General features: G+C 38.8%; 1 protein-coding gene across 1 annotated transcript in view; it reads left to right on the top strand.

Moving 5' to 3' along the window:
• The window catches only part of LOC135477110 (DNA replication ATP-dependent helicase/nuclease DNA2-like), a 30,207-nt gene extending 6,240 nt beyond the window's left edge, over positions 1 to 23,967 (top strand). The window contains exons 10-33 of the mRNA XM_064757264.1: positions 1,197 to 1,282; positions 1,748 to 1,867; positions 2,281 to 2,343; positions 2,769 to 2,811; positions 3,053 to 3,145; positions 3,465 to 3,582; positions 4,564 to 4,735; positions 5,956 to 6,144; positions 7,549 to 7,653; positions 8,029 to 8,172; positions 8,721 to 8,840; positions 9,212 to 9,291; positions 9,555 to 9,607; positions 10,730 to 10,778; positions 11,195 to 11,310; positions 11,703 to 11,831; positions 14,026 to 14,219; positions 15,149 to 15,235; positions 16,140 to 16,251; positions 16,895 to 16,975; positions 19,630 to 19,722; positions 22,017 to 22,205; positions 22,974 to 23,120; positions 23,914 to 23,967. Coding sequence (XP_064613334.1) covers positions 1,197 to 1,282; positions 1,748 to 1,867; positions 2,281 to 2,343; positions 2,769 to 2,811; positions 3,053 to 3,145; positions 3,465 to 3,582; positions 4,564 to 4,735; positions 5,956 to 6,144; positions 7,549 to 7,653; positions 8,029 to 8,172; positions 8,721 to 8,840; positions 9,212 to 9,291; positions 9,555 to 9,607; positions 10,730 to 10,778; positions 11,195 to 11,310; positions 11,703 to 11,831; positions 14,026 to 14,219; positions 15,149 to 15,235; positions 16,140 to 16,251; positions 16,895 to 16,975; positions 19,630 to 19,722; positions 22,017 to 22,205; positions 22,974 to 23,120; positions 23,914 to 23,967 — 2,637 coding nt within the window. The remainder of the gene's footprint in view (positions 1 to 1,196; positions 1,283 to 1,747; positions 1,868 to 2,280; positions 2,344 to 2,768; positions 2,812 to 3,052; positions 3,146 to 3,464; positions 3,583 to 4,563; positions 4,736 to 5,955; positions 6,145 to 7,548; positions 7,654 to 8,028; positions 8,173 to 8,720; positions 8,841 to 9,211; positions 9,292 to 9,554; positions 9,608 to 10,729; positions 10,779 to 11,194; positions 11,311 to 11,702; positions 11,832 to 14,025; positions 14,220 to 15,148; positions 15,236 to 16,139; positions 16,252 to 16,894; positions 16,976 to 19,629; positions 19,723 to 22,016; positions 22,206 to 22,973; positions 23,121 to 23,913) is intronic.
• Positions 23,968 to 24,202: the final 235 nt, after the last annotated feature.

Genomic DNA, 24,202 nt, shown 5'->3' with positions numbered 1-24,202 from the left:
CTAAATGTCGATTTAAATTTGCATGCCTTACTTCCAAACCCACTTGTACGTGTGCACCCCTAATGAATTACATGCATTTGTGTTCTCATCCTGAGAAGGATAATATTATGAGATCATTGCCCTGGAGATTTGAGGTGATTTTGAAGATCAATATATCAACAGTACACTGTAATGTGTGATTGCTTGTGGCCTAATGGTTAGAACATCTGAAGACCTCACATGAAAAAGCAATCTTACACTGAAGTCAAAATTTCAAACCACTTTAAAACTAGTATTTCTATGTAACAAGGTCAGAATACTGCATGGAAATGTAAATTCTCTGTAAATTATTGGAAAACAAATTTGTACTAAAATAACAGAAAGGGAAAGAAACATACCAAGTTTAAATTTTGACTTAAGTATAAGATCACTTCGTGAACCTGGGACCTGTGGCATCAAACCTGGGTTGGGTCATTATCCTGGGCCTGTGGCATCAAACCTGGGTTGGGTCATGATCCTGGGATCTGTGGCATCAAACCTGGGTTGGCTCATGATCCTGGGATCTGTGGCATCAAACCTGGATTGGGACATGATCCTTGAACCTGTGGCATCAAACTTGGGTTGGGTCATGGTCCAGGGACCTGTGGCATCAAACCTGGGTTGGGTCATGATCCTGGGATCTGTGTCATGACACCTGGGGTGGGTCATGATCCTGGGACCTGTGGCATCAAACCCGGGTTGGGTCATGGTCCTGGGACCTGTGGCATCACACCTGGGTTGGGTCATGATCCTGGGACCTGTGGCATCAAACCCGGGTTGGGTCATGGTCCTGGGACCTGTGGCATCAAACCTGGGTTGGGTCATGATCCTGGGATCTGTGTCATCACACCTGGGTTGGGTCATGATCCTGGGACCTGTGGCATCAAACCTGGGTTGGGTCATGATCCTGGGACCTGTGGCATCAAACCTGGGTTGGGTCATACCAAAGACCTCAAAAATGATACTTGTTGCAGCCTCACTTAGCACTGAGAAACAAATAAACAGGACTGGTTGTTGGTGTCATGTCTGAAGTCTCCTGTATGATATCTCAGTGGTTGCAGAACTTTGGTGGCATGGACTTGCTCTACCACACGAAGTATATCTACAGGACTCCTCGTTGTCATACGACTGAAAAACCCAAGTATAAACACATACATGTGCGTATTCTTGTTTTTCAGGCTGTACAGAAGGGTGTGTTCGAGAGTAAAAAACTGACAGAGGTTGCCAGAGGGGTCATGCAACAGAACAAGTTCCTCCATGAAATGTGAGAGAAAATAGTGAGAACTTCTGATAAAGTTGAGGCGTCGCCACCTAAATGTTACATTTATGTGGTGATGCTTCGACTTCATTACTAATGTTATTTGGACCACATATAGTCATGTGGGGCTCATTGATAATAATGAAGAAATCCGGGCATCACCAAAATTTAAAATTTTAAAAATGGTAAAATTTTACACAAGCTTAGCTTCATCAGTTGATTAATGTTTTTTTTATTTGTTTTTTGGTTAGTTCTTTTTTTTTATATTTTTATAAAAGTGGCACAAGCTTGTAAAATATTTTACATTTACATGGTGATGCATTGATATCATCAGTATTATGTTACACTCTACACGCAGCGCTTACATGTACACAATGTGTATATGTTCTCATCACACAAACTTACTGTGAAAAAAGACTATGAACACACATTTTGAATTTACTAGTTTTAACATGTCTTGATCTTTTACAGGTATTCACAAAATGCTACTGAGGACACAGTACAGGCTGAGGTCGTCAAGTACATTCCACCATTCCAAGCATGGTTGCAGAAGTTCACTAATATTGGCAGATTTGCTCTGGGCTCTCAGAGGTATCACATGAACTCACATTCCTCATCCCTGGGTGTCCCTGGTGTTGTGTAATGATGGAGGATGTATTTGTGTTTGTATTTAATGCTTTGTGGAAGATTGTGTATTTTTGGTTATACATGATGTGCAAAGATTGCTTATCTTTGTATTTGAAGCTATGGGATTTGAATTTGATGCTGTAGGGATAGTGTAGTTATCTTTGTATTTGATGGTATGGGAATAGTGTTTGTATTTGTTGCTGTAGGAATGGTGCTTGTATTTAATGGTGTTGGGACTTGTTTGTATTTAGCATGTTCTTGGCCAAAGAATGGTTTGCTTATGTTTTTATTGTGAGTGGTGTATTGGCGATGTGTTGGTGGTAAAATAGTAGCATTTCATTGTCAGTGTTGTTTGAATTTATCAAATTTTCTTGCAGACCTGAATCTGGAATTACGGTAACTAAAGTGAGAGATATTGAAGAGAACATCTGGTCCCCAAGGTATGAAGTAATTTGCTGTACCTTATAAGTTATTATGTTTGTCAAAAGTTAAAATATGACTGTATCTAGAATTGTTCAGTTCTTTAAAAGAAGCATTGGGTTTGATTTATTTATTTATTTATTTGATTAGTGTTTTACGCCGTACTCAAGAATATTTCACTTATACGACGGCGGCCGGCATTATGATGGGTGGAAACCGGGCAGAGCCAGGTGGAAACCCACGACCATCCGCAGGTTGCTGGCAGACCTTCCGACATACGGCCGGAGAGGGTTTGATTGATATTTTGTCTGTAGGGTACATGTAGTAAGTTGTACTTAGTGTTTCAGGGTTGACATTGGTTACACATTGATGATATTATATCAGCCTTCTAAATGATTACATGACAATAGTCAGTTGCAGTATTGTTTTATCTCATCTTTTTCAGGTTTGGAGTGAAAGGGAAGATTGACTTGACAGTTGATGTTAAGGTAAACATTGGAAGAGATCTCACAAATATCTAACTACATGTAATTCAAGAGATCTAAACAAAGCATCATTGGAATGGATAGCTTGTTGTGAAATAGGTACAGAGGGATTCTGGAGTGTGTGGTCTGTTTTCAAAATTTCCAAAACATGATATCATTTCTTTCATATTGTCTATCAAACTACTTTGTTATTTCGTTGGATATAACCTCCTGGGTGAATTTTTTCATTTGTCTTGTTGGACAGATCTGGGGCAAGTCCGGAAAATCTGAAACAAAAGTTGTCCCCCTTGAATTGAAGACTGGCAAGGCAACCTATTCAGCTGAACACAAGGGGCAGGTGAGTTTGAAAGTTTTCTTGTTATACTTGTACTCCCACATCACACATGACCTGAGCTGGAACATGAAAGCTTTGGACTGTTGAGCCTTGTTGGCACAGCTGTGACCACATGGTAGAGCAAACTGAACAACTTCCCATACTTTTAAATTTAAATATAACCTATTATAACATGCATTAAATTGTGATGTATTTGGTGGGCTACTCATACAGTGTCAGAAGCAGTAGAATGATCACACATATTGGCCAGTGTATATATCAAACAAATGATGATATCCTCATTCAAGTTTGTTGAGACAATTGTTGTTGTTGTTGTTGTTAGGTAACTCTATATTCCATGATGAGCTCCGATAGACGGGACGATCCAGGCCAGGGGCTGTTGCTTTATCTGAAGGAAGGCAGCATGCAGGCAATCTCAGTTAATAACGCTAACAAAGGTGGTAAGTCTTACAACAAGTATCCGTTTTAGCTGCCACCATTCTGTCTGTCAGTCGGTCGGTCGGTTGGTCGGTCATTCAGTTGGTGGGGTGATCGATAAGTCAGATTTTGGACATCCTTTCAGGGCTATTCACTTAACAAATACCTAAATGCAAGACACTGTTGTAATATTTCAAAACATAGTTGAAACTGATGTTTAACGTCATCTAATCAAAGTGGATTCAGTTATGTTCAGGACATTGGTTTTTCCCTAGTATTGACTGTGTAATATGTATCTCTGTGACTGTCACGTAGGATCGGCTGTTTCGTCTGTGGCTTTAAGTTATGAGGTTTGTCAGCTATGTGGCAATGGTCAGTTGACTCCGGGCATTCCGGTTTCCTCCACCCATGAACCTTACAGCCGTCATATACATCAGGTGAAAAATTGATGAGGACGACATTAAACAACAATCAGTCACACCTTAATGGTGATGCTAATGTTTTTTTTTTTTGTTTTTTTTTGATTGGTGTTTTACGCCGTACTCAAGAATATTTCACTTATACGACGGCGGCCAGCATTATGGTGGTTGGAAACCGGGCAGAGCCCGGGGGAAACCCACGACCATCCACAGGTTGCTGACAGACCTTCTCACGTACTGCCGGAGAGGAAGCCAGCATGAGCTGGACTTGGTGGTGCTAATGTGACAGGACTTGCACGTCACAAGGCTTTTGTTGCTCCAATGCAAAATATGTTGCATGCTGCGGTTTCATCTGTGACGTATTTGGTCTACCCATTGTGACATCACGCTGTTGACGCTGCAGTGGAATGTCCAGCATCGCTGAAATGACATAATACATCCCACTTCGGACTCCCGCCCAGGGTTTTAACTTGTCTTTAGTTTTAGAGTTTTTATGATTAAAATACACTTTTCTCACAAATGCCTCGTCTGGCTACATGTAGTTTGCAACATCCTCTCTATCATTGCCATGTTCAATAATCTCAGGACTAATACAGCTTCGGAATGACATGAGCAACTACCTACATCATCGACTCCAGGCGGTAACCAGTGACGACGGCAAAGAGACGCACGTGATTGGTCGACTCCCTGATCCTATCCACAGCCGTAGAACTTGTGAGAAATGCCCGCAGATCCTCAACTGTGCTGTCTATTTACGGTGAGAAATGCCCGCAGATCCTCAACTGTGCTGTCTATTTACGGTACAAACTTTGTCTTTATTTTGGTGTTGATGATCTTAAAGGATCTCTAAACATTATAATTTCAAGGGAACTCAAAAAAAGTCATTTTAAGGCATATTTTATATCTCTGTTTTTTCCCTATTTCCCATCAATGCTAAATTTGTTGGAAATGACATGACCGCAGAAAATGCACACTGGACCATCTTAGCACCCCCAGTTGGAATCTTCCTCCATGGGGCTGGTTTGATAGCTACATGTATTGCTATTGATGTCAGACTGCAGGCTGCATGATTTGTTGTCTGACCACTGCGCCTATGGAAAGCCGTAGCTCAAGGCCATTTTTATACTCCAAGAAGAAAAATGAGAAGCTTTTTTTGTGCACTTTTATACTTTAGAACACATCCTCAACAGCAAGTAAAGACCAGACAGTTTTTTGTTTGTTTTTGGTCAAGATTATGTCAAGGTCATCACCTGGGCATAGGTGTTGGCATCCAGATCACCTTTTGTGGCAATAAATCAGATGATTCACTGCTTTTTCAGTTACATTATTTGGGATATACTTGATTGATTTGGCATTTGTGACCTCTATGCGTAGTGTGTCATGTCAAGAGATTGTCAGGCTTGTGATGTTTTTGTTGCAATCTTCACAAGAGTTTTGGGACGCTTCTGTGGTCTAATGGATCAAACCTGGATTGGGTAAAGCCAAATGGTACTTGCTCCTGCCTCTCTTGGCACTCAGCATTAGGGGTTGGAGCAAGGAAACATGTCTGGCTAGCCCGGTGTCAGACTGGGTGGGGTGTCATGTCTGGTGTCTTCAACATGATTCTTCATGCACTCACCCTACCACAAGGAGACACAGTATATGTACAACTGTACACACACCTTATGACTCCTCGTCATGATATGACTGAAAAATTGTTAAGTACAACGTTAAACCCCAAGCATACATACAAGCACAAGATTTTTAACAACTTTCAGTAGGAGCTTACAAGCCTTGAAATCCGACGTAATATATGACATACAAGTGAATATTTGTACAGCTTGTTGTGTTGTGTGAATAGGCCATAGGTACACATTTTAATTTCTAGAACCCAAAAATAGGCTCTAAAATCATATTATTTCAAATGTAGACTCATGCTATAAATGGCGTTGTAGAATCAGTCTCTGGACATCAGTTACTCCCTTGTCCCTTTTGCAGAGAATTAGAGAAGAGAGAGTTTTCTGGTGGTCATCCAATGACAGAGCTAATTCCTGCAACCTTATCACACCTGAGTGCAGCTCACCTGAACTACTTTACCGACTGGTGTCTTATGCTGGAGCTTGAGTCTGCGCAGGGAACGGGCGGAAAAAATGTGCAGGAAATCTGGACACTCCCAGCTACAGAAAGGTAACTCTGTTACACATTATATTGTAGTATTGACATTTCAACAGCATAGCGATAGCCCTTTGTGCCATAATGTGGTCACTTCACAGCATAGTGAGGCAAATAAGTGCATTTTAATATGGAGTGGGTATTTACAGTATTGAAAATTATTCACAAGAGATTATGTTAATTTCTTCTCATACATTTGAAATCCTTGTAATGAAATACACATTTCATGCAAAAATTCAGTGATTATGGATAATATTAATTATTGTATATATCCGCCTATGTTAAAATACGTGGGAAGGTCTGGCAACAACCTGCAAATGGTCGTGGGTTTCCCCTTGGCTCTGCCTGGTTTCCTCCCACCATAATTCTGGCCGCCAACGTATAAAGTGAAATATTCTTGAGTATGGTGTAAAACACCAATTAAATAAATCAATAAATAAATGTTAGAATAGATGGGCATCAGGTTTATGATGGGGGTCAGATTTATGATGAGGGTCAGGTTTATGATGAGGGCCAGGTTTATGATGAGGGTTGGATTTATGATGAGGGTCGGGTTTATGATGAGGGTCAGGTTTATGATTGATGTCAGGTTTATGATCAGGGTAAGGTTTATGATGGGGTCAGGTTTATGATGAGGGTCAGGTTTATGATGAGGGTCCGGTTTATAATGGGGTCAGGTTTATGATTGGTGTCAGGTTTATGATTAGGGTCAGATTTATGATGGGGTCAGGTTTATGATGGGTCAGGTTTATGATGAGGGTTGGGTTTATGATGAGTGTCAGATTTATGTTTGGGTCAGGTTTATGATGAGGGTCAGGCTTATGATGAGGGTCAGGTTTATGATGAGGGTCAGGTTTATGATTGGTGTCCGGTTTATGATGAGGGTCAGGTTTATGATGGGGGTCAGGTTTATGATTGGTGTCAGGTTTATGATGAGGGTCAGGTTTATGATGAGGGTTGGGTTTATGATGGGGGTCAGGTTTATGATCAGGGTAAGGTTTATGATTGGTGTCAGGTTTATGATGAGGGTCAGGTTTATGATGAGGGTCAGGTTTATGTTGAGGGTCAGGTTTAAGAGTGGAGGGAACCGATGTTAATCACTGCCCTTGGGCATTTATCTGACACACCTCCTGATTAGGTCAAATTAAAGCAATGAGAACTGAATTGGAAAACATAAACTCATTTGATCAAGGGCCTGTTAGTGGCAGCTTTCCAGGGCTTCAACCAATGGCTCACTGCAGTCGGATATTTAAAGTAGTAGTGTCATTTTTGCAATACTGTAAATCATGGTTTTACTGACACACCCCATTATTCTCTATGCAAAAGGGCATAATGCAAGTGTCTTTTCTACAGTTGATTTTTTAATTTTTCTGAAATTCCCATCATGAACTAATCACACATGCTTGTGACCTCTGCCAGGGAGAAGTCTGGTGACTGCTTGAGTGGTATGGTACTCTCCTGTGCAGAGTGTGTGGATAGCAACCAGTACATTCTTACCTTCTGCCGGCATCATGGCCATCCAAGGTAGATAACTCCTCTATAATTCATGAAACAGAAAGCAAAGAATTTTATTTTTGACAGTTGCAATGATATTTTTTCCAAAAATTGAGACGAAATTTTTCATTCGACATGTAATGTTAATGAATTTTGTATTAATAGTACTGTTAAGCATGTATCTTTAATTTAGTAGAGTACTAAGAATTCTAGAAAAGTAAATATTAAATCGTTTAGTACCTTGCATCCATTGTTGGAGCTACACTACTCTACTTTGTGATGCATATCAGCCGAAATGAAAAGATCTCTAATTTATCTTTGGTAATTTTGATATTAATGTGCTAAAGCATCATGAAATCTTCATCGCTTTTCAATGCTATAATTATTTCTCTCTAAATCTTTCAGCTTCCATTCAGCTTGGTTGGATAAGTGTGGATTGTCCCTAAATGACACCTTAGTGATCAGTGCTGAAAATAAGCCTCTGATAGCTTTGTGTATGGGCATTTGTGTAAGCCTTACAAGGGACCACATTAAAATATCCACTGACAGGTTTGTCATTCTCTCCTTTGAAAAACTTAAGAGATGTGCCTTAAAATTAAACTGTAAATTCTTTATTCATTTCTGTTTTTTTTTATTTTGTCCATGATTACTATGGGTTTTTTTTACTATTTCTCTCTAACTTTAAAGTTTTAGTACATTTTTTAGTGTTAATGGGAATTTGTACCAAATGGTCTTTGAGAAGTCTGCTGTGGTCCAGTTCTAGGTTATATGATATATGCACTTCATATACAGTTTTCTGTATCTCTGTTCTGTGAGGGACAATGATAACTTCATTACACCAGTACAAAGCTGAATTACCCTAAATCACCTAAAATTTTTGTGATGAATATTAAAGTTGCTCATTTTTTCAGATTAGACTGGGAGTTCTTTTGAATTTAGAATGGTGTTTTGAGATTGGTTTGAATGTAAAATGATATTCTACTGGGAAAATGTACCTTCTAGCACTAGAAGTAATATCTTATAACATTTATTAACCTCCAAAATGCTCTTTTGCGGTTGAATTTTTAGATCATTTACGGTAGTTGTTTTGTTTACAGGGACTTATCTGTACCCAGCATGGCAGATTTGGTGTACAGGCTTGATAAGTGTGATATCTTCAACACCATGGGGCTTTACTTTACTAACTTATCCAGACTTATGGCAGATAACCCAGTCAGGTAAGTCACCGAGGCAAGAGTTCAAAACCAACTGATGTTATTCTTTTTAAAACTGCTCCCAAAGAAAATGTAATGTCTGATACGGGTTTAGACCATCTAATTAGTTCTCAGGTTAATTGGCAAGCAGTTGAGATGTCAAAAATAGACATCAGAAGGAAAGCATAATGTATTTTTTGGTAATTAAGCGGTATACATGATTATTTTCTGCAAGATTTTTTACTGTATACATTAAATAGTGAAGTAAATTGCAGTTTTGTTAAATGTACATATATGTATATGTTACTTTTGTTTACAAAAAAAATTGGACCCATTAAAGAAAAGAACTGTGCGCTTATTCTATGTATTTTAAATATATTTTGTTAATGTTGCAGTGGTAACCTTAGGAGATTGCTGATTGACGTTGACAAGCCATTGTTCTTACCAACAATGTCAAAAGGTGTTATAGAGAAAGGTAAGGCAAAAAATCAACAAGAATACCATTTAAGCCTAAATAATGAGTAAGTTTTTACTAATCGATTTTCCCCCGGAGCTCTTCTTGGTTTCCACCCACCATAGTGCTGACCGCCGTTTGTATAGTGAAAAAATAGTGAAATATTTTCAGATAATGTGTACAGCCCATCTTGGGGTGTACAGTTTTGTTTTTCGTCTTTCCTAGTGATATATAAACCAGATGATCTGTTTATATAGCTAGTCTGTTATGGTTTTTTTTTTCAGTTCGTTCAGTATTCAAGTCATTAAACAAGCCCCAGAAGACCGCTATACTAAAGGTGAGGCGTAAAAAGTTTGATTTTGGTGTTAAAGTGTTTCATGAAAAGGTTTACGGTTTTGGAATAGTGCATGGTTTTAGGATAAAATCATCCTTACAGGGAAAGCTATCATTACACAGATGTGCCGCAGTCAGGAGACCCGCCAAGGATCAAACCCAGGTTGCGTCATACTAAAGACTGTTAATGGCACTTGCTGCTGCTTCGCTTGGCGCTAAGCATTGGGAAATTAGAACAAGGAAACAGGGTTGGTTGACCTGCTGTCTGTGTGTGGGTGGTATGTTTGGTGTCTTCAGCATGACACTACAGTGGTCGTGTGTGCCACAGGAGATGCCACAGGCCCTTGTTTGAATCAGAGGATATTTCATTGAATAGGTGATATGACATCACCCAACGTCTGCTCTGTTTCCTCAACACAGTTTTTATCAACACAAGTGCTGTCATCTGATGCAAGTGAAATATACAATATCTACATAAACAGGAAAACATGTCGGCACCACGACAGACACATGCTCTTTACATGCACATTTCCCACGCCCAAGCCATCAACAGTTGTGTAGTAAGTTCATTTACAGTGTGTTATACCCCCTCATCATACAGACCGACTTTGATACATGTATACCGTGATCAGTGTGGTGTTTAGCCTAGTCCTGTCCATGGGAATTTCTGTGGAAAATTTTTTGTGTTCAGTTTGCCCCGATTCAGTGCCCCTTGTTATATCAGTAAGTGTGTATGTCAGCAATTGCTCATTTGTCTAAAGCATTGTTCTCAGTGCTGCACAATTTCTCCTCTCCAGTGAGGTAGACTCAACTCAGACATTAGAAGGGTAGGGTGCTGCTTTCAGTGTGGAGGTTTTCAGTTATCTGGCAAAGGTGTTTACTCAAGACACACACTAGTTTTTTTTCCACCCTTAAACCTCACTGCCATCAGCTGAAACTCCTAAGCAATAAATCAGGCAAGGAAATGTACATGTGTGTTGATTTTAATAGTCTCAAGATCAAGGTATTAGTATTACAGAGGTACATATGACAATTATAACTTCGCATCAAAACTGTTACTGCATGCCCCTGCAAGTGCCATCCAAAGCTGAAAGTTAATAGAAATCACTTATATATGTGTTCACAGGTGTTGATGTCTAAAGATTACATACTTATTAAAGGCTACCCTGGAACAGGTGAGTTATACCTGTAATACAATTGATCCTGCGTCCTCCAGCCTCGATTGTTTTGTATGACTAGCTTATTAGTAATCATTTTGATTCTGTATAACTTAAGATGTGACAGGTACGTATCCTGGAAACAAAAAAAACTTCATCACGCAATTACTGTATTTCACCTGATATTTAGCATTTTGTTTGATTCTGATTCATTCATCCACCTTACAGAGCCACTTAAACGGTTTTTTGTAAAGTTTGATTAATTTCTTATTAAGCGACAAGTGTTGGCATCAAGAGTATCATCTTCAGGCTTCTTTTGTGCATTTTTGCGTACCAGTATTTAGGTGAAATAGAGTATCACAGGTACATGTGTACTGTGCTACAGTGTATATCGTATGATTGGTAGAAATATGAATCATTTCTCATATTTACAGGGAAAACATCAACCATTGTGGCTCTAGTCAAGATTCTGAAGCTCCTTGGTCATTCTGTACTTCTGGCCAGTTACACTCACTCGGCTGTCGACAACATTCTTCTCAAACTGAAAAGGGTAAGGCAACAAAAAACTTCACGTCTGTGTTAAAGAAAGGATTTGCCCCCATTGCCTCCACTCATAAAGGCATAAACCTTGATACAATCACACAGGTGGGACATTCTTGAGTGAAATAATAAACGAGTAGCTAAATTCCCATAATAAAACACTTGTGATTGTTATGGGTTGCATTTTATTTAATTTCTTTGCAAATTTTGTTGGTCCAGTGAAAAGCTAGTTCTTGTTTGCGTCAAAATTTTATGCAAATGAATTATTAAATTTTGAAGTCACAAGACAACCCAGAGAGCTGTATGGATATAAGAACTATCTCTGTATTAAAATTATATGGTAAATTAATCCTTGTTTGTGCTTTTTTCATGTGAATATTTTTCCTTACTGTACTGTTTCAGGACGGGTTGAAGTTTCTGCGTCTTGGTAGAATCGCCCGCATCCATTCAGCAATTCATCCATTTGCTGCCGAGAATCTGGTGAAGAATTTGACGAGCGTAGCTGATTTGCGCAGTTTCTATGCAGCACAGGTACAGTAAATATTTGTTTATTTACTGGTACTTTGTAATGCCACCCTTCAGGTTAGAGACGTTTGTTTACATTTCCCTGACCTCTGCTGACTGGAAGGTCATGTGTTTCAGAAGTCAGTCGGGAACAGCAACATTTAATTGCAAACCTTTGTGTAATGTTTTCACGATTACAAGAACTCATAAAATTTAAACAAATTTTGCTGTCATTTACTCTGATGTATTTTTCTATGATGACTGGTCTTACATGTATACCCTAAATAACTTAAAATTTCGCCCACAAAAGTGCATTTTTAGAGGCATTTAAATGTCATGAAATATTATTTTTGGTGCTGAAACTTACAATTTTCCATTAGATTATCATCCCATGCTCCAAGCAGACCTCAAAACACTTTTCTAAACTGAATAGAACTCTCAGAATCAGGAAAAATGGAAAAGTCAGTCATGGATGAAATTTATGGTACTTTAACATATAGCTCTGGGTCGCACAAAAGACTTTAAAAATGGTACTTGTTGCTGCCTCGCTTTTATCAGTGAAACAGGACTGGTTGGCCTGATGTCAGTATGGTTTGACTGGGCGAGGTGTCATGTCTGATGTCTTTAGCATGATACTTCAGTGGCGGCAGCACTTTGGCCTGCCACAAGCAAACACATTATGTACACACACCTAATAACTCTTTGTCGTCATATGACTGAAAAACTGTTTCGTATGACTTAAAATCCCAAGCATTCATTCATTCATTTAACATAAAGCTAGATTTAATAACTCTGTCTGACTCAGATTGTCAAAGGCTTTATCGAGCTGGGCCTTTCAGCATTGAGATCACGTGTTTGAATCAGCTCTTGTTGGGTTGGCTGTGGCTTTAAGTCAGTAGGTTTGTCAGGTGAAAGGCTCTAGTTTATTCCCGGACGCTACAGTTTTTGTCATGTGCGTGAAAAGTTCTTCAGTTACAAGGTTGGACCTTGTACAGTGTAAATCAAATAAACACTTAACAGAAGTACAGTGTAAAACACCAATCAAATAAATAAACATTAAACAAAAGCATAGTGTAAAACACCAATCAAATAATTAAACATTAAACAAAAGCACAGTGTAAAACACCAATCAGATAAATAAACACTAAACAGAAGTACAGTGTAAAACACCAATCAAATAATTAAACATTAAACAAAAGCACAGTGTAAAACACCAATCAAATAAATAATCATTAAACAAAAGCACAGTGTAAAACACCAATCAAATAAATAATCATTAAACAAAAGCACAGTGTAAAACACCAATCAAATAATTAAACATTAAACAAAAGCACAGTGTAAAACACCAATCAAATAATTAAACATTAAACAAAAGCACAGTGTAAAACACCAATCAAATAAATAATCATTAAACAAAAGCACAGTGTAAAACACCAATCAAATAATTAAACATTAAACAAAAGCACAGTGTAAAACACCAATCAAATAAATAATCATTAAACAAAAGCACGGTGTAAAACATCAATCAAATAATTAAATGTTAATCACAAGCACAGTGTAAAACACCAATCAAATAAATAAACATTAAACAAAAGCACAGTGTAAAACACCAATCAAATAAATAAACATTAAACAAAAGCACAGTGTAAAACACCAATCAAATAATTAAATGTTAATCACAAGCACAGTGTAAAACACCAATCAAATAAATAAACATTAAACAAAAGCACAGTGTAAAACACCAATCAAATAATTAAACGTTAATCACAATCGCAGTGTAAAACACCAATCACATAAATAAATATTAAACAAAAGCACAGTGTAAAACACCAATCAAATAATTAAACGTTAATCACAAGCACAGTGTAAAACACCAATCAAATAAATAAACACTAAACAGAAGTAACTTACTAACTAAAGGTGGACTCCTATCAGGAAAGTATGGCACTTGATCTAAAATTTCACCCATGAACAAGTTGATCATTTGGCCATTGTTGTGAGAATTCTGTTGATCTTAGAAATGTGTTTTGAGGTTTGCGTGAAAGGTAAAATCATTTCCTAGTGGGAAAAGTTGCAGCACCAAAAGTAATATTTTATGACATTTACATGTATTTTCCTCTGAAAATACACCTTTTTAAGTGAAACTTCAAGTCTTTTGCCGCAGTTGCGTCCAGGCCCCACTGAGATTTATCCTATCACGATATTTTGTTTCATCCCCCAGGACATAGTTGCGACGACCTGTTTGGGTAGCAATCATGTGACCTTCAGTCAGCGTAAGTTTGACGTCTGTATCGTGGACGAGGCGTCCCAGGTCTTGCAGCCTGCCTGTCTGGGTCCACTGTTCTCTGCTGACAGATTCGTCCTGGTTGGAGATCATAAACAACTTCCTCCCGTCGTTCAGAGTAGAGAAGCCAAGTAAGATTCTACATTGGTCAGAAATATTTATTTATTTATTTGATCCGTGTTTTGTGCCACACTCAAGACTATTTCACTTATACAACGACAGCCAGCATTATGGTGGGACGAAACCGGGCAAACCCATGACCATCCACAGGTTGCTGGCAAACCTTCCCACATACGGCCGGAGAGGAAGCCAGGATGAGGTGGACTTGAACTCACAGCGACTGCATTAGTGAGAGGCTCCTGGGTCATTATGCTGTGCTAGCCTGCCAACAATCTGAGCCACTGAGGCCCCTGGTCAGAAATAATGTATAGGATAGAGGAGACGGGGTGTTAATATGTGGATAATATGCTTGTCTGTACACTGTAAGTTACTTGGACATGCAATGTTTTATTCTTGAATGTGACATAAAACTCCAATCAAATAAATAAATGAATAAGTAAATAAATGAGTGAACTATTCTTGGCTGTGGTATCAAACACCAGTCAGTCAAGCCATTAAATTATGGTAAGAAAACTTCTTTTTCTCATGGCCCTGTAAAATACTGCTCTGGCGGTACGTGGGAAGGTCTGCCAGCAACCTGTGGATGGTCGTGGGTTTCCCCTGGACTCTGCCCGGTTTCCTTCCACTATAATGCTGGCCGCCTTCATAGAAGTGAAATATTCTTGAGTACAGCAAAAACACCAATCAAATAAATGAATAAAATAAATCATATAACTTTGTTATGATACCATATTTGTTACACGCTTCTGTATGAGAGTTTTAAAGCGTTTATGTCTACTCCCAAGTTTAATAACGGAAATTTGGTTGTTGTTTTGGGGGGGGGGGGGTTGTTTTGTTTGTTTGTTTTTTCATCACTGAGTGATCAAGCTCAATCAGGAGAAAAATGTGCTTACGCACTTCTTTTCTGAGATTGGTTTATAGTTTCACTGTTCTGTTACAGGAACCTGGGTATGACAGACAGTTTGTTCAGTCGGTTAGACACCTCAGGTGTCACATATGAGCTCAATCTTCAGTACAGGATGAACAGGTGAGACTATAATCTCTATCTCTGTTTAAACACCTCAGGTGTCACATATGAGCTCAGTCCTCAGTACAGGATGAACAGGTGAGACTAAAATCTCTGTTTCTGGTTAGACACCTTAGGTGTCACATATGAGCTCAGTCCTCAGTATAGGATGAACAGGTGAGACTGAAATCTCTGTTTCTGGTTAGACACCTGAGGTGTCACATATGAGCTCAGTCTTCAGTACAGGATGAACAGGTGAGACTATAGTCTCTTTCATTGTTACATTTATTTTATGCGGTAAAAGAAAACAGGATTTTAAGTCCACCACCATTAGGTAGGGCCTGCTTTACTGTCATACAGATGTTGTCACTATGACTTTGGACTGCTGTATTTCACCAAAGCCCAGTTGTTTAAACATGTATTAGCTAATACCGGTCATATTTAAGATTATAGCCAAATTCAGCTGCCAGAGGAGTTGCCCAAAATCAAAGTACAAAAGCAGCAGATTTAGTTCATATTTAATATACCGTTACACAATTATTTTTGGGCTAGGTACAAAAGCTGAAGACTTAGCTTCAAGTTAAATCTGATATAATCTGATATGAAGTTTGGCCTGTAAAAATGCACTTTAAGAAGCACATAAAGGAACTTGAAATGATTCTTTGAAAGCCAACACCTGAATGTAAGTTTTTCTGATAAGAAATTAATCAGACTTACAAAAGGCTTCAAGTGGACCTGCAAGGTGGCTGAATCAGTCAGCATCAAGCAAAATTTGTCACCTGAAAACAGCAACAAATGATTTTAGATGAAATACAATCATTTTCCTCTCAGACTTATCCAGCACACAGCTTCCAAAATCATCGACCAACATGTAAGTGCTTAGTGTAACATGTGATGAACAAACGATTTATCAATTCTGTTTTAGCCCTATCATGGAACTGAGCAATGAACTAATCTATGGAGGGGCTTTGAAGTGTGGGAACGAATCTGTAGCCACTTCCCGTTTGAAGCTTTCAGCAGCTTCTGAGAAACTTCAGGTGAGCCAGTAGATTTATTTTCCTATTTTAGTCTTCCATGGTTTGGGACAGCAGATGGCGTTAATAGAAATGAGTCAGACTAATCGTGTTGAATGATTTTATCATGTTAAACCTTGATACATGTACTCTGTTTCTTCAGCCATTTCACATGTTCACCTGGAGTCATTTTAAGCCTCTTCTCAGGACATTTCTCTATCTAGCCTAAAAATATAATATTTTTTGTAAAGTCCTGATGTTGGGAAACCCATCAAAATATTAATTCTCACCATTATCAAAACTTAAGGTGGATACGTTGTATTCAAAATAGCCCTCAAACTTGCGAAAAGGGTGAAGAAATATGGTAAGTGAAGGTAACAACACCTGAAACTTGTGGGCTAGATACCTTTTTTGTCTGTTTGGAGGAATGTTTCTGTACTAAGACTAGCGGAAGTATTTGTTCTTAGCCATCAACTCTCAGTATTCGTTCAAGCTGTTGCTATAACTTATCTTTCTGATAAATATTTAAGTGGCCTGCTACATTATACCTAGAATTTCTTGTAACCTTTGTCTTGGTTTTGTCTGGTAATTGTTGTCACTTGAACAACAAACTAATGAAATTAATAGGGGAAAAAATTATATCATGCCTGTCCTCTTTTACTTTCAGAAAATGTCCAGTGTATCATGGATCGTGACCTCACTGAGTGAGAAGATTGAACACGCAGCCATCTTTCTGGACACAAACAAGGTATGTAATACTCCAAGCCTGCAGGATGATGGACTGACGATTTGATCAGATTTTTTAAAAAAATGGAGTGCGCATTTTTGATCAGAGTTTATGATAGAATTGGTCTCATTTATCTACACCAGACAAGTTTCCATGTGGATTACGTTAATCAACTGTTCAGATAAAATGATTCATAGTGAAATGGTATTTTAGTATGGGTACTCTGTATTTAGTTTTTGACATGTTCTAACGTATAAGAGTAATCTTCACCTTAAGAGGTAAAAATGAATTTAAACATAAGGCTGTATCACCTCTCTGCTGTCAGCCCAAAAGTTTGAATCAATCTGAACGTGTAACTATTGAGGAAAAACAGTGAAGTGTGTATGGTAGGGGAAGGGATGAGCCCAAATGTAACTGTTGAGGAAGAACGGTGAAGTGTGTGTGGTACGGGAAGGAATAAGCCCACATGTAACTATTGAGGAGGAACAGTGAAGTGTGTGTGGTTGGGGAAGGGATAAGCCCACATGTAACTATTGAGGAAGAACAGTGAAGTGTGTGTGGTAGGGGAAGGGATAAGCCCACATGTAACTATTGAGGAGGAACAGTGAAGTGTGTGTGTGAGGAACAGTGAAGTGTGTGTGGTAGGGGAAGGGATGAACCCAAATGTAACTGTTGAGGAAGAACAGTGAAGTGTGTGTGGTAGGGGAAGGGATAAGCCCACATGTAACTATTGAGGAAGAACAGTGAAGTGTGTGTGGTAGGGGAAGGGATGAGCCTACATGTAACTATTGAGGAGGAACAGTGAAGTGTGTGTGGTAGGGGAAGGGATGAGCCCACATGTAACTATTGAGGAGGAACAGTGAAGTGTGTGTGGTAGGGGAAGGGATGAGCCTACATGTAACTATTGAGGAGGAACAGTGAAGTGTGTGTGGTAGGGGAAGGGATGAGCCCACATGTAACTATTGAGGAGGAACAGTGAAGTGTGTATGGTAGGGGAAGGGATGAGCCCACATGTAACTGTTGAGGAGGAACAGTGAAGTGTGTGTGGTAGGGGAAGGGATGAACCCAAATGTAACTGTTGAGGAAGAACAGTGAAGTGTGTGTGGTAGGGGAAGGGATAAGCCCACATGTAACTATTGAGGAGGAACAGTGAAGTGTGTGTGGTAGGGGAAGGGATAAGCCCACATGTAACTATTGAGGAAGAACAGTGAAGTGTGTGTGATAGGGGAAGGGATAAGCCCACATGTAACTATTGAGGAGGAACAGTGAAGTGTGTGTGGTAGGGGAAGGGATAAGCCCACATGTAACTATTGAGGAGGAACAGTGAAGTGTGTGTGGTAGGGGAAGGGATAAGCCCACATGTAACTATTGAGGAAGAACAGTGAAGTGTGTGTGATAGGGGAAGGGATAAGCCCACATGTAACTATTGAGGAGGAACAGTGAAGTGTGTGTGGTAGGGGAAGGGATGAGCCTACATGTAACTATTGAGGAAGAACAGTGAAGTGTGTGTGTTAGGGGAAGGAATAAGCCCACATGTAACTATTGAGGAGGAACAGTGAAGTGTGTGTGGTGAGGGAAGGGATAAGCCCACATGTAACTGTTGAGAAAGAACAGTGAAGTATGTGTGGTAGGGGAAGGGATAAGCCCACATGTAACTATTGAGGAGGAACAGTGAAGTGTGTGTGGTAGGGGAAGGGAAAAGCCCACATGTAACTGTTGAGGAGGAACAGTGAAGTGTGTGTGGTAGGGGAAGGGATGAACCCAAATGTAACTGTTGAGGAAGAACAGTGAAGTGTGTGTGGTAGGGGAAGGGATAAGCCCACATGTAACTACTGAGGAAGAACAGTGAAGTGTGTGTGGTAGGGGAAGGGATGAGCCCACATGTAACTATTGAGGAGGAACAGTGAAGTGTGTGTGGTAGGGGAAGGGATGAGCCCACATGTAGCTATTGAGGAGGAACAGTGAAGTGTGTGTGTTAGGGGAAGGAATAAGCCCACATGTAACTATTGAGGAGGAACAGTGAAGTGTGTGTGGTGAGGGAAGGAATAAGCCCACATGTAACTATTGAGGAGGAACAGTGAAGTGTGTGTGGTAGGGGAAGGGATGAGCCCACATGTAACTATTGAGGAGGAACAGTGAAGTGTGTGTGGTGAGGGAAGGGATAAGCCCACATGTAATTGTTGAGAAAGAACAGTGAAGTATGTGTGGTAGGGGAAGGGATAAGCCCACATGTAGCTATTGAGGAGGAACAGTAAAGTGTGTGTGGTAGGGGAAGGGAAAAGCCTATGTGTAACTATTGAGGAAGAACAGTGAAGTGTGTGTGGTAGGGGAAGGAATAAGCCTGATTCTGAGAGTTCTATTCAGTTTAGAAAGGTGTTTTGAGGTTTGCTTTGATCATAGGATGATATTCTACTGGCATATTGTAAGTTTCAGCACCAAAAATAATATTTCGTGACATTTTTTGCCTGTAAAATTGCACTTTTGTGGGCGAAATTTTAGGTAAGGGTATGCATGAACAGGCAGTGTGAGACAATACACAAAATACGGCCCAAAAGTGAACGTAACTGTTCAACTTTTGTCCATTTCTGTAGTATTAACCTAAACACTGCACATGTATGATCGCCATTTGACAGTTACGTTTCATGAACCTTTTATTACGTGATTATTACTTTCAGGTTCCTGCTCCAGAGAGCAAAGACTCAACTGGTTTGATCAAGAACGATGTGGAAGCAGAATTAGTGACAGTTCTGGTGAAGGCGTTTGTCATGGTGAGATGGTAACTGTGAGCAGTGCCACTACTCAAGTTTTGTTCTCCTGTGGCTGGAAAATTGCGTTATTGTAAGATTAATTCATCTAACAAATGTTCTTCCCCATTTCCAATAATTGAAAGGCTGTACATGGTTATATAGCTATAAGGTACCCAGTGGGTATGTGTTTTGCACGGTCTGGCAAATATTTTCTGATTTTATTCAGTATTAAAGGACATAGATTTAATCCTGAGAAAAGCTTTTAAGGGCATGGAAATTTCTGAAATTTACCTGGAAAGTCTTGGAAAAAGCATGGAATTTCAAAGGCCAGTATCATCTCCGGCCGTACGTGGGAAGTTCTGTCAGCAACCTACAGATGGTTGCAGGTTTCACCAGGGCTTTGCCCGGTTTCCTCCCAACATATCGCTGGCCGCCATGGTAGAAGTGAAATATTCTTGAGTACGGCATAAAACACCAATCAAATAAATAAATAAATCAAAGGCCAGTAAGGTTAATAACCCTGGAAGAGTCGGAGATTGGGTTTAACTGACACATTTTGTGTTCATTGCTCTTTTCCTCTAAGATTTTATGTAATGTAACACATGGAATTTAAATATGGTTATTTTTAGATCTCCAATTGGATCTCTACGTGCTGTCAATCACTAACTTTTTTGCAAGATATCTGTGAAACTAACTAACCAAATGTAACAATTCATAAACCTTATATTCTAACACATCTGCCAAATGCATACTACACTGAGATCCGAGACATTGACTGCATATACCGAACTGTATGTGCAGTGAATTTTTTCACTCGACCCAACACTGTTGTCGAGGAGTAACGTCATAGTGTTCAGCAGGGTTGTTCCAACCGCAGGGAGGATAGGTCGGTACTGCATACAGTAAAAACGTATGAAGTCAACCTATATGACGTCATCAACATGAAGCCGTGCAATCTATATGTGGGTCAACGTGTTTAACTTGAAGGCGGATTACTTACACTCGCTGACAGATCGTAGCACACTTAGCAACTACGAAGTATTAACAACAAAAAGCAACAGCAATTCTACGTACACATGTTTATTTATTTTAATTTTCCATCAAAATTTTGATGATCATGTTCATTCCAAAAGATCTGGTCTGTATCATTTTATGTGGCAAATAAAAAAAAACCTTTTCCAACAACCCACACAAAAAACCCTGCCTAGTTTTCCGATGGTTGTATGGCACACTTGACGCACGAATATCTGGTGACGGGGTAGGTAACTGTCAGAAATATCAAAGCCTGCAGGCTAGTAGGTAGCTGGTAACATCCTTCATATGGTACTGCGTACATGTAGACAGTTTACCGAGTGCATTCAGTACTGCTGGCTGCCGTAGCTTCTTGTGTGACAGCTTGTCAACTAAATATCTCTTTCCTGATTGCCGCTTGTCAATCTCTTCTTCGTTTTATTTCCACGACTCAACACTCTCGACTGAAATCTTCGCGCAAAGATTTACTTTAGGAATGTTTGAAACTCACCCAACAACAAGCGAGCATGGAAATGCGGTATTCTCATTGGTTCTCGACATGTGGACCCTGTGGTTCTGTAAAGTGGACTCTTCCGTGGAGCAGTCGATGCGAGAGAAATGTAATCAAAATAAAGGGGTAATACGTATCAGTTTGAAAATTGAAAGGGAGTAAAAACTGAAATTTAGTGTAAAATTCAAGTGAACAGGTGATGTTTTAGAAAAGAAACAATGGCTTCATTCACTGCATATGCACTGTGTTAACTGCAGTAAAACAGGAGGTGTCCATTGTTTTGGGACAAGGCCTGTATATATGCAGTGAATGAAGCAATTATTTCTTAATCATGTTCTTTTCTAAATTATAGCCGTATTGTGTTACATGGTTATTGTTGTATCGAGTAAAATTTTACAAAGTAACTTTGTAACCCTGATATCTGACCAACCCTGGCTTACCTGGACACCAGGAAGGTGATTGACTAGTGACCAGCTAATGAGATTTTGTGACTGATACCTGATTCTACAGCCTCTCCGTTGTCTTTAAATCCTGCCCATGTACCACTAAACCTGACCAAACATTTGAACAAAATAATCCCAAATGTGAAATACAACATCCGTTGATAACTTCATTTTTAAAAATGAGTACATGTAAATATTACGCTGTATTATTGTAGAAGAGATGGGCAGTTGTTTAGTTTTAGTTTAGTTTAGGACAACATGTACTTTTCATATTTTGAAATGTAGATTGATTGTTCTCTTTCAAAAGTGGAATTCACTCAAACCATGTAAACCATTTCTTTTTCCAACAGGCTGGAGTTGATCCTGATGAAATTGGAGTTATCGCCCCTTATAGGAATCAAGTCAAAGTTATACAGTCTATGTTGAACTCTTGTAACCATGGTGACATAGAGGTGAACACTGTGGACCAATACCAAGGCAGAGACAAAAGTGTTATTATTATCTCCTTTGTGAAGAGTTCCACAAGTGATAATGCTGCTGTAAGTTTTACATGTAACTAAAGGGGTAAAAAGTAAAAAAAAATCATATTTGGCTAATCAAATCAAATTTTCTGTGTTTACCAAGAATATTTCAAATTGTTACTTTTTAGTGAATATCATATTCTTGTATGTACTATTTATAGTATTGAAATGATTGTAAAATGTGATAAAGCTATACTGCCAATCGTATTAAAATGACTGTAAAATCTTATAAAGTTACATCACAAATTATATGTTTTAAGAACTTTATTTCCAATTTTGATTTTTATATTTGGTGAAAGGTAATTATTCAGGCTTTTCTGAAATAATTTTAAAATTTTGATTGGATTTGGACGGATTGCTTTTTTGCCAAAAATCTCTGGTACAGTCTCTTTAACCTGTAGGGCAGTGATGCCCTATTTGTTCTAATTTTTGGGACACCTGGTCTGCTTGTTTTAGCCAATATAAATGTAATTGTAGCAGGAATGTTGAGTTCCTTTTTTCTCACATGGTTAGACCATCTAATGGACAACATCCTCATATCTTCACTTTTCCAAAAAGGCTGGTAAAGAAATGTAATATTCCACTTTCAACACTACTGATATCTGTCCCAAAAATGGGAAGAATTAGGGTACATAAGATCATTGTTACTTACCGGTAATAGTTTGTATTTTACGGCACTGTTTTTTAAAACACACCTTGAAATGATACATGCAATGTTACAGTTAGTGCTTTTGTGGGTAGTTTTGGCTTGTGTTAATTATGAATTTGTGTTCCTTCTCTCCATAGGCAGGAGAGCTCCTCAAAGATATCCGCAGACTGAATGTTGCAGTGACACGAGCTAAGCATAAACTGGTTCTTCTTGGTGACAGGCAGACACTGAACCTGTATGAACCGGTTCTGAAGATTCTGTCTGTGGTGGAGAAAAACAACCAGGTATTTACCATCTTTATCATGTTCTAACATGGAGTTATCCCATTCTTCAGAAAAAGTGAATGATGTTAATCTTTTTCAGTTTGCCTGTTTTGTTTTGGTTTTCAGGCAGTAACTGTCTCCTTTTTTGATAAATCTTCTCCTGCAGATACACTTTGTGGAACCTTAGATCAAGTTTGAAAAAATCTGTGCATATTTAGTGATTTCTGTCATTCTCATTGGTTGTTTTGTGTCCATGTAATTAATAACTCCTTCAAATGTTGTCCTGTTTTGGTAAAATTAAAAGAAAAACCCTGCCGGATCTGTGCATAATTTTTGCATATTTAACGATTTGCTTTATTCCAATTGTTTCTTGAAAATGGAGTCGTCATCACAAACTAGTATATGTATATGTGTGTTATTCTGATTGGTTGTTGGAAATGGAGCCGTCAACACAAACTAGTATATGTATATGTGTGTTATTCTGATTGGTTGTTGGAAATGGAGCCGTCAACACAAATTAGTATATGTATATGTGTGTTAATCTGATTGGTTGTTGGTTTCCGTGCTGTGACTGCTTCAGATACTGTCCAGCTTTTATAGTTTTGGATGCAGATTCATTTTGTGTAACCTCAGACCAAGTTTAAAAACATGCATGAATCTTACGATCCATGTACAGGTTTGCATTTCTAAATTGGGATATGTAAATTCTATAATTCAGCTTGTTGTTTTTTTCCTATCTGTTTAAAAACTGACTGTTATAGTGTATCTTCATTCAATAAATCAGTGAATCATTTGTTGGCTGTTTGTTTCACAGATAATTGCCTTACCGGAAGCTGCTCATAAGGATCTTCATCTGCAGTCATCTTAACATCTGTGCCAAGATTGAAGTTCAAGACAATCCTCAGCGTAAACAAACACCTGTGCAAGAATTCATGTAACAAGTATCTAAATTTAGCATGTAATATTTTAGATGAGTTCAGTGTTGGACGTCTCAGTCTTTGTACAAGAATGAAACTGTTCATTAGCATGTATGCCAAATATACCGTACTGACAAACCTGGAAAGTATCCAGTTCAGGCCTGTGAAACTGTAATATACAAGTTT

This window comes from Liolophura sinensis, chromosome 10 (genome assembly GCF_032854445.1).
Source record: "Liolophura sinensis isolate JHLJ2023 chromosome 10, CUHK_Ljap_v2, whole genome shotgun sequence".
Lineage (NCBI taxonomy): Eukaryota > Metazoa > Mollusca > Polyplacophora > Chitonida > Chitonidae > Liolophura > Liolophura sinensis.
The sequence above is the reverse complement of the archived record's forward strand: the minus strand, read 5'-3'. Positions and strand labels throughout refer to the sequence as shown.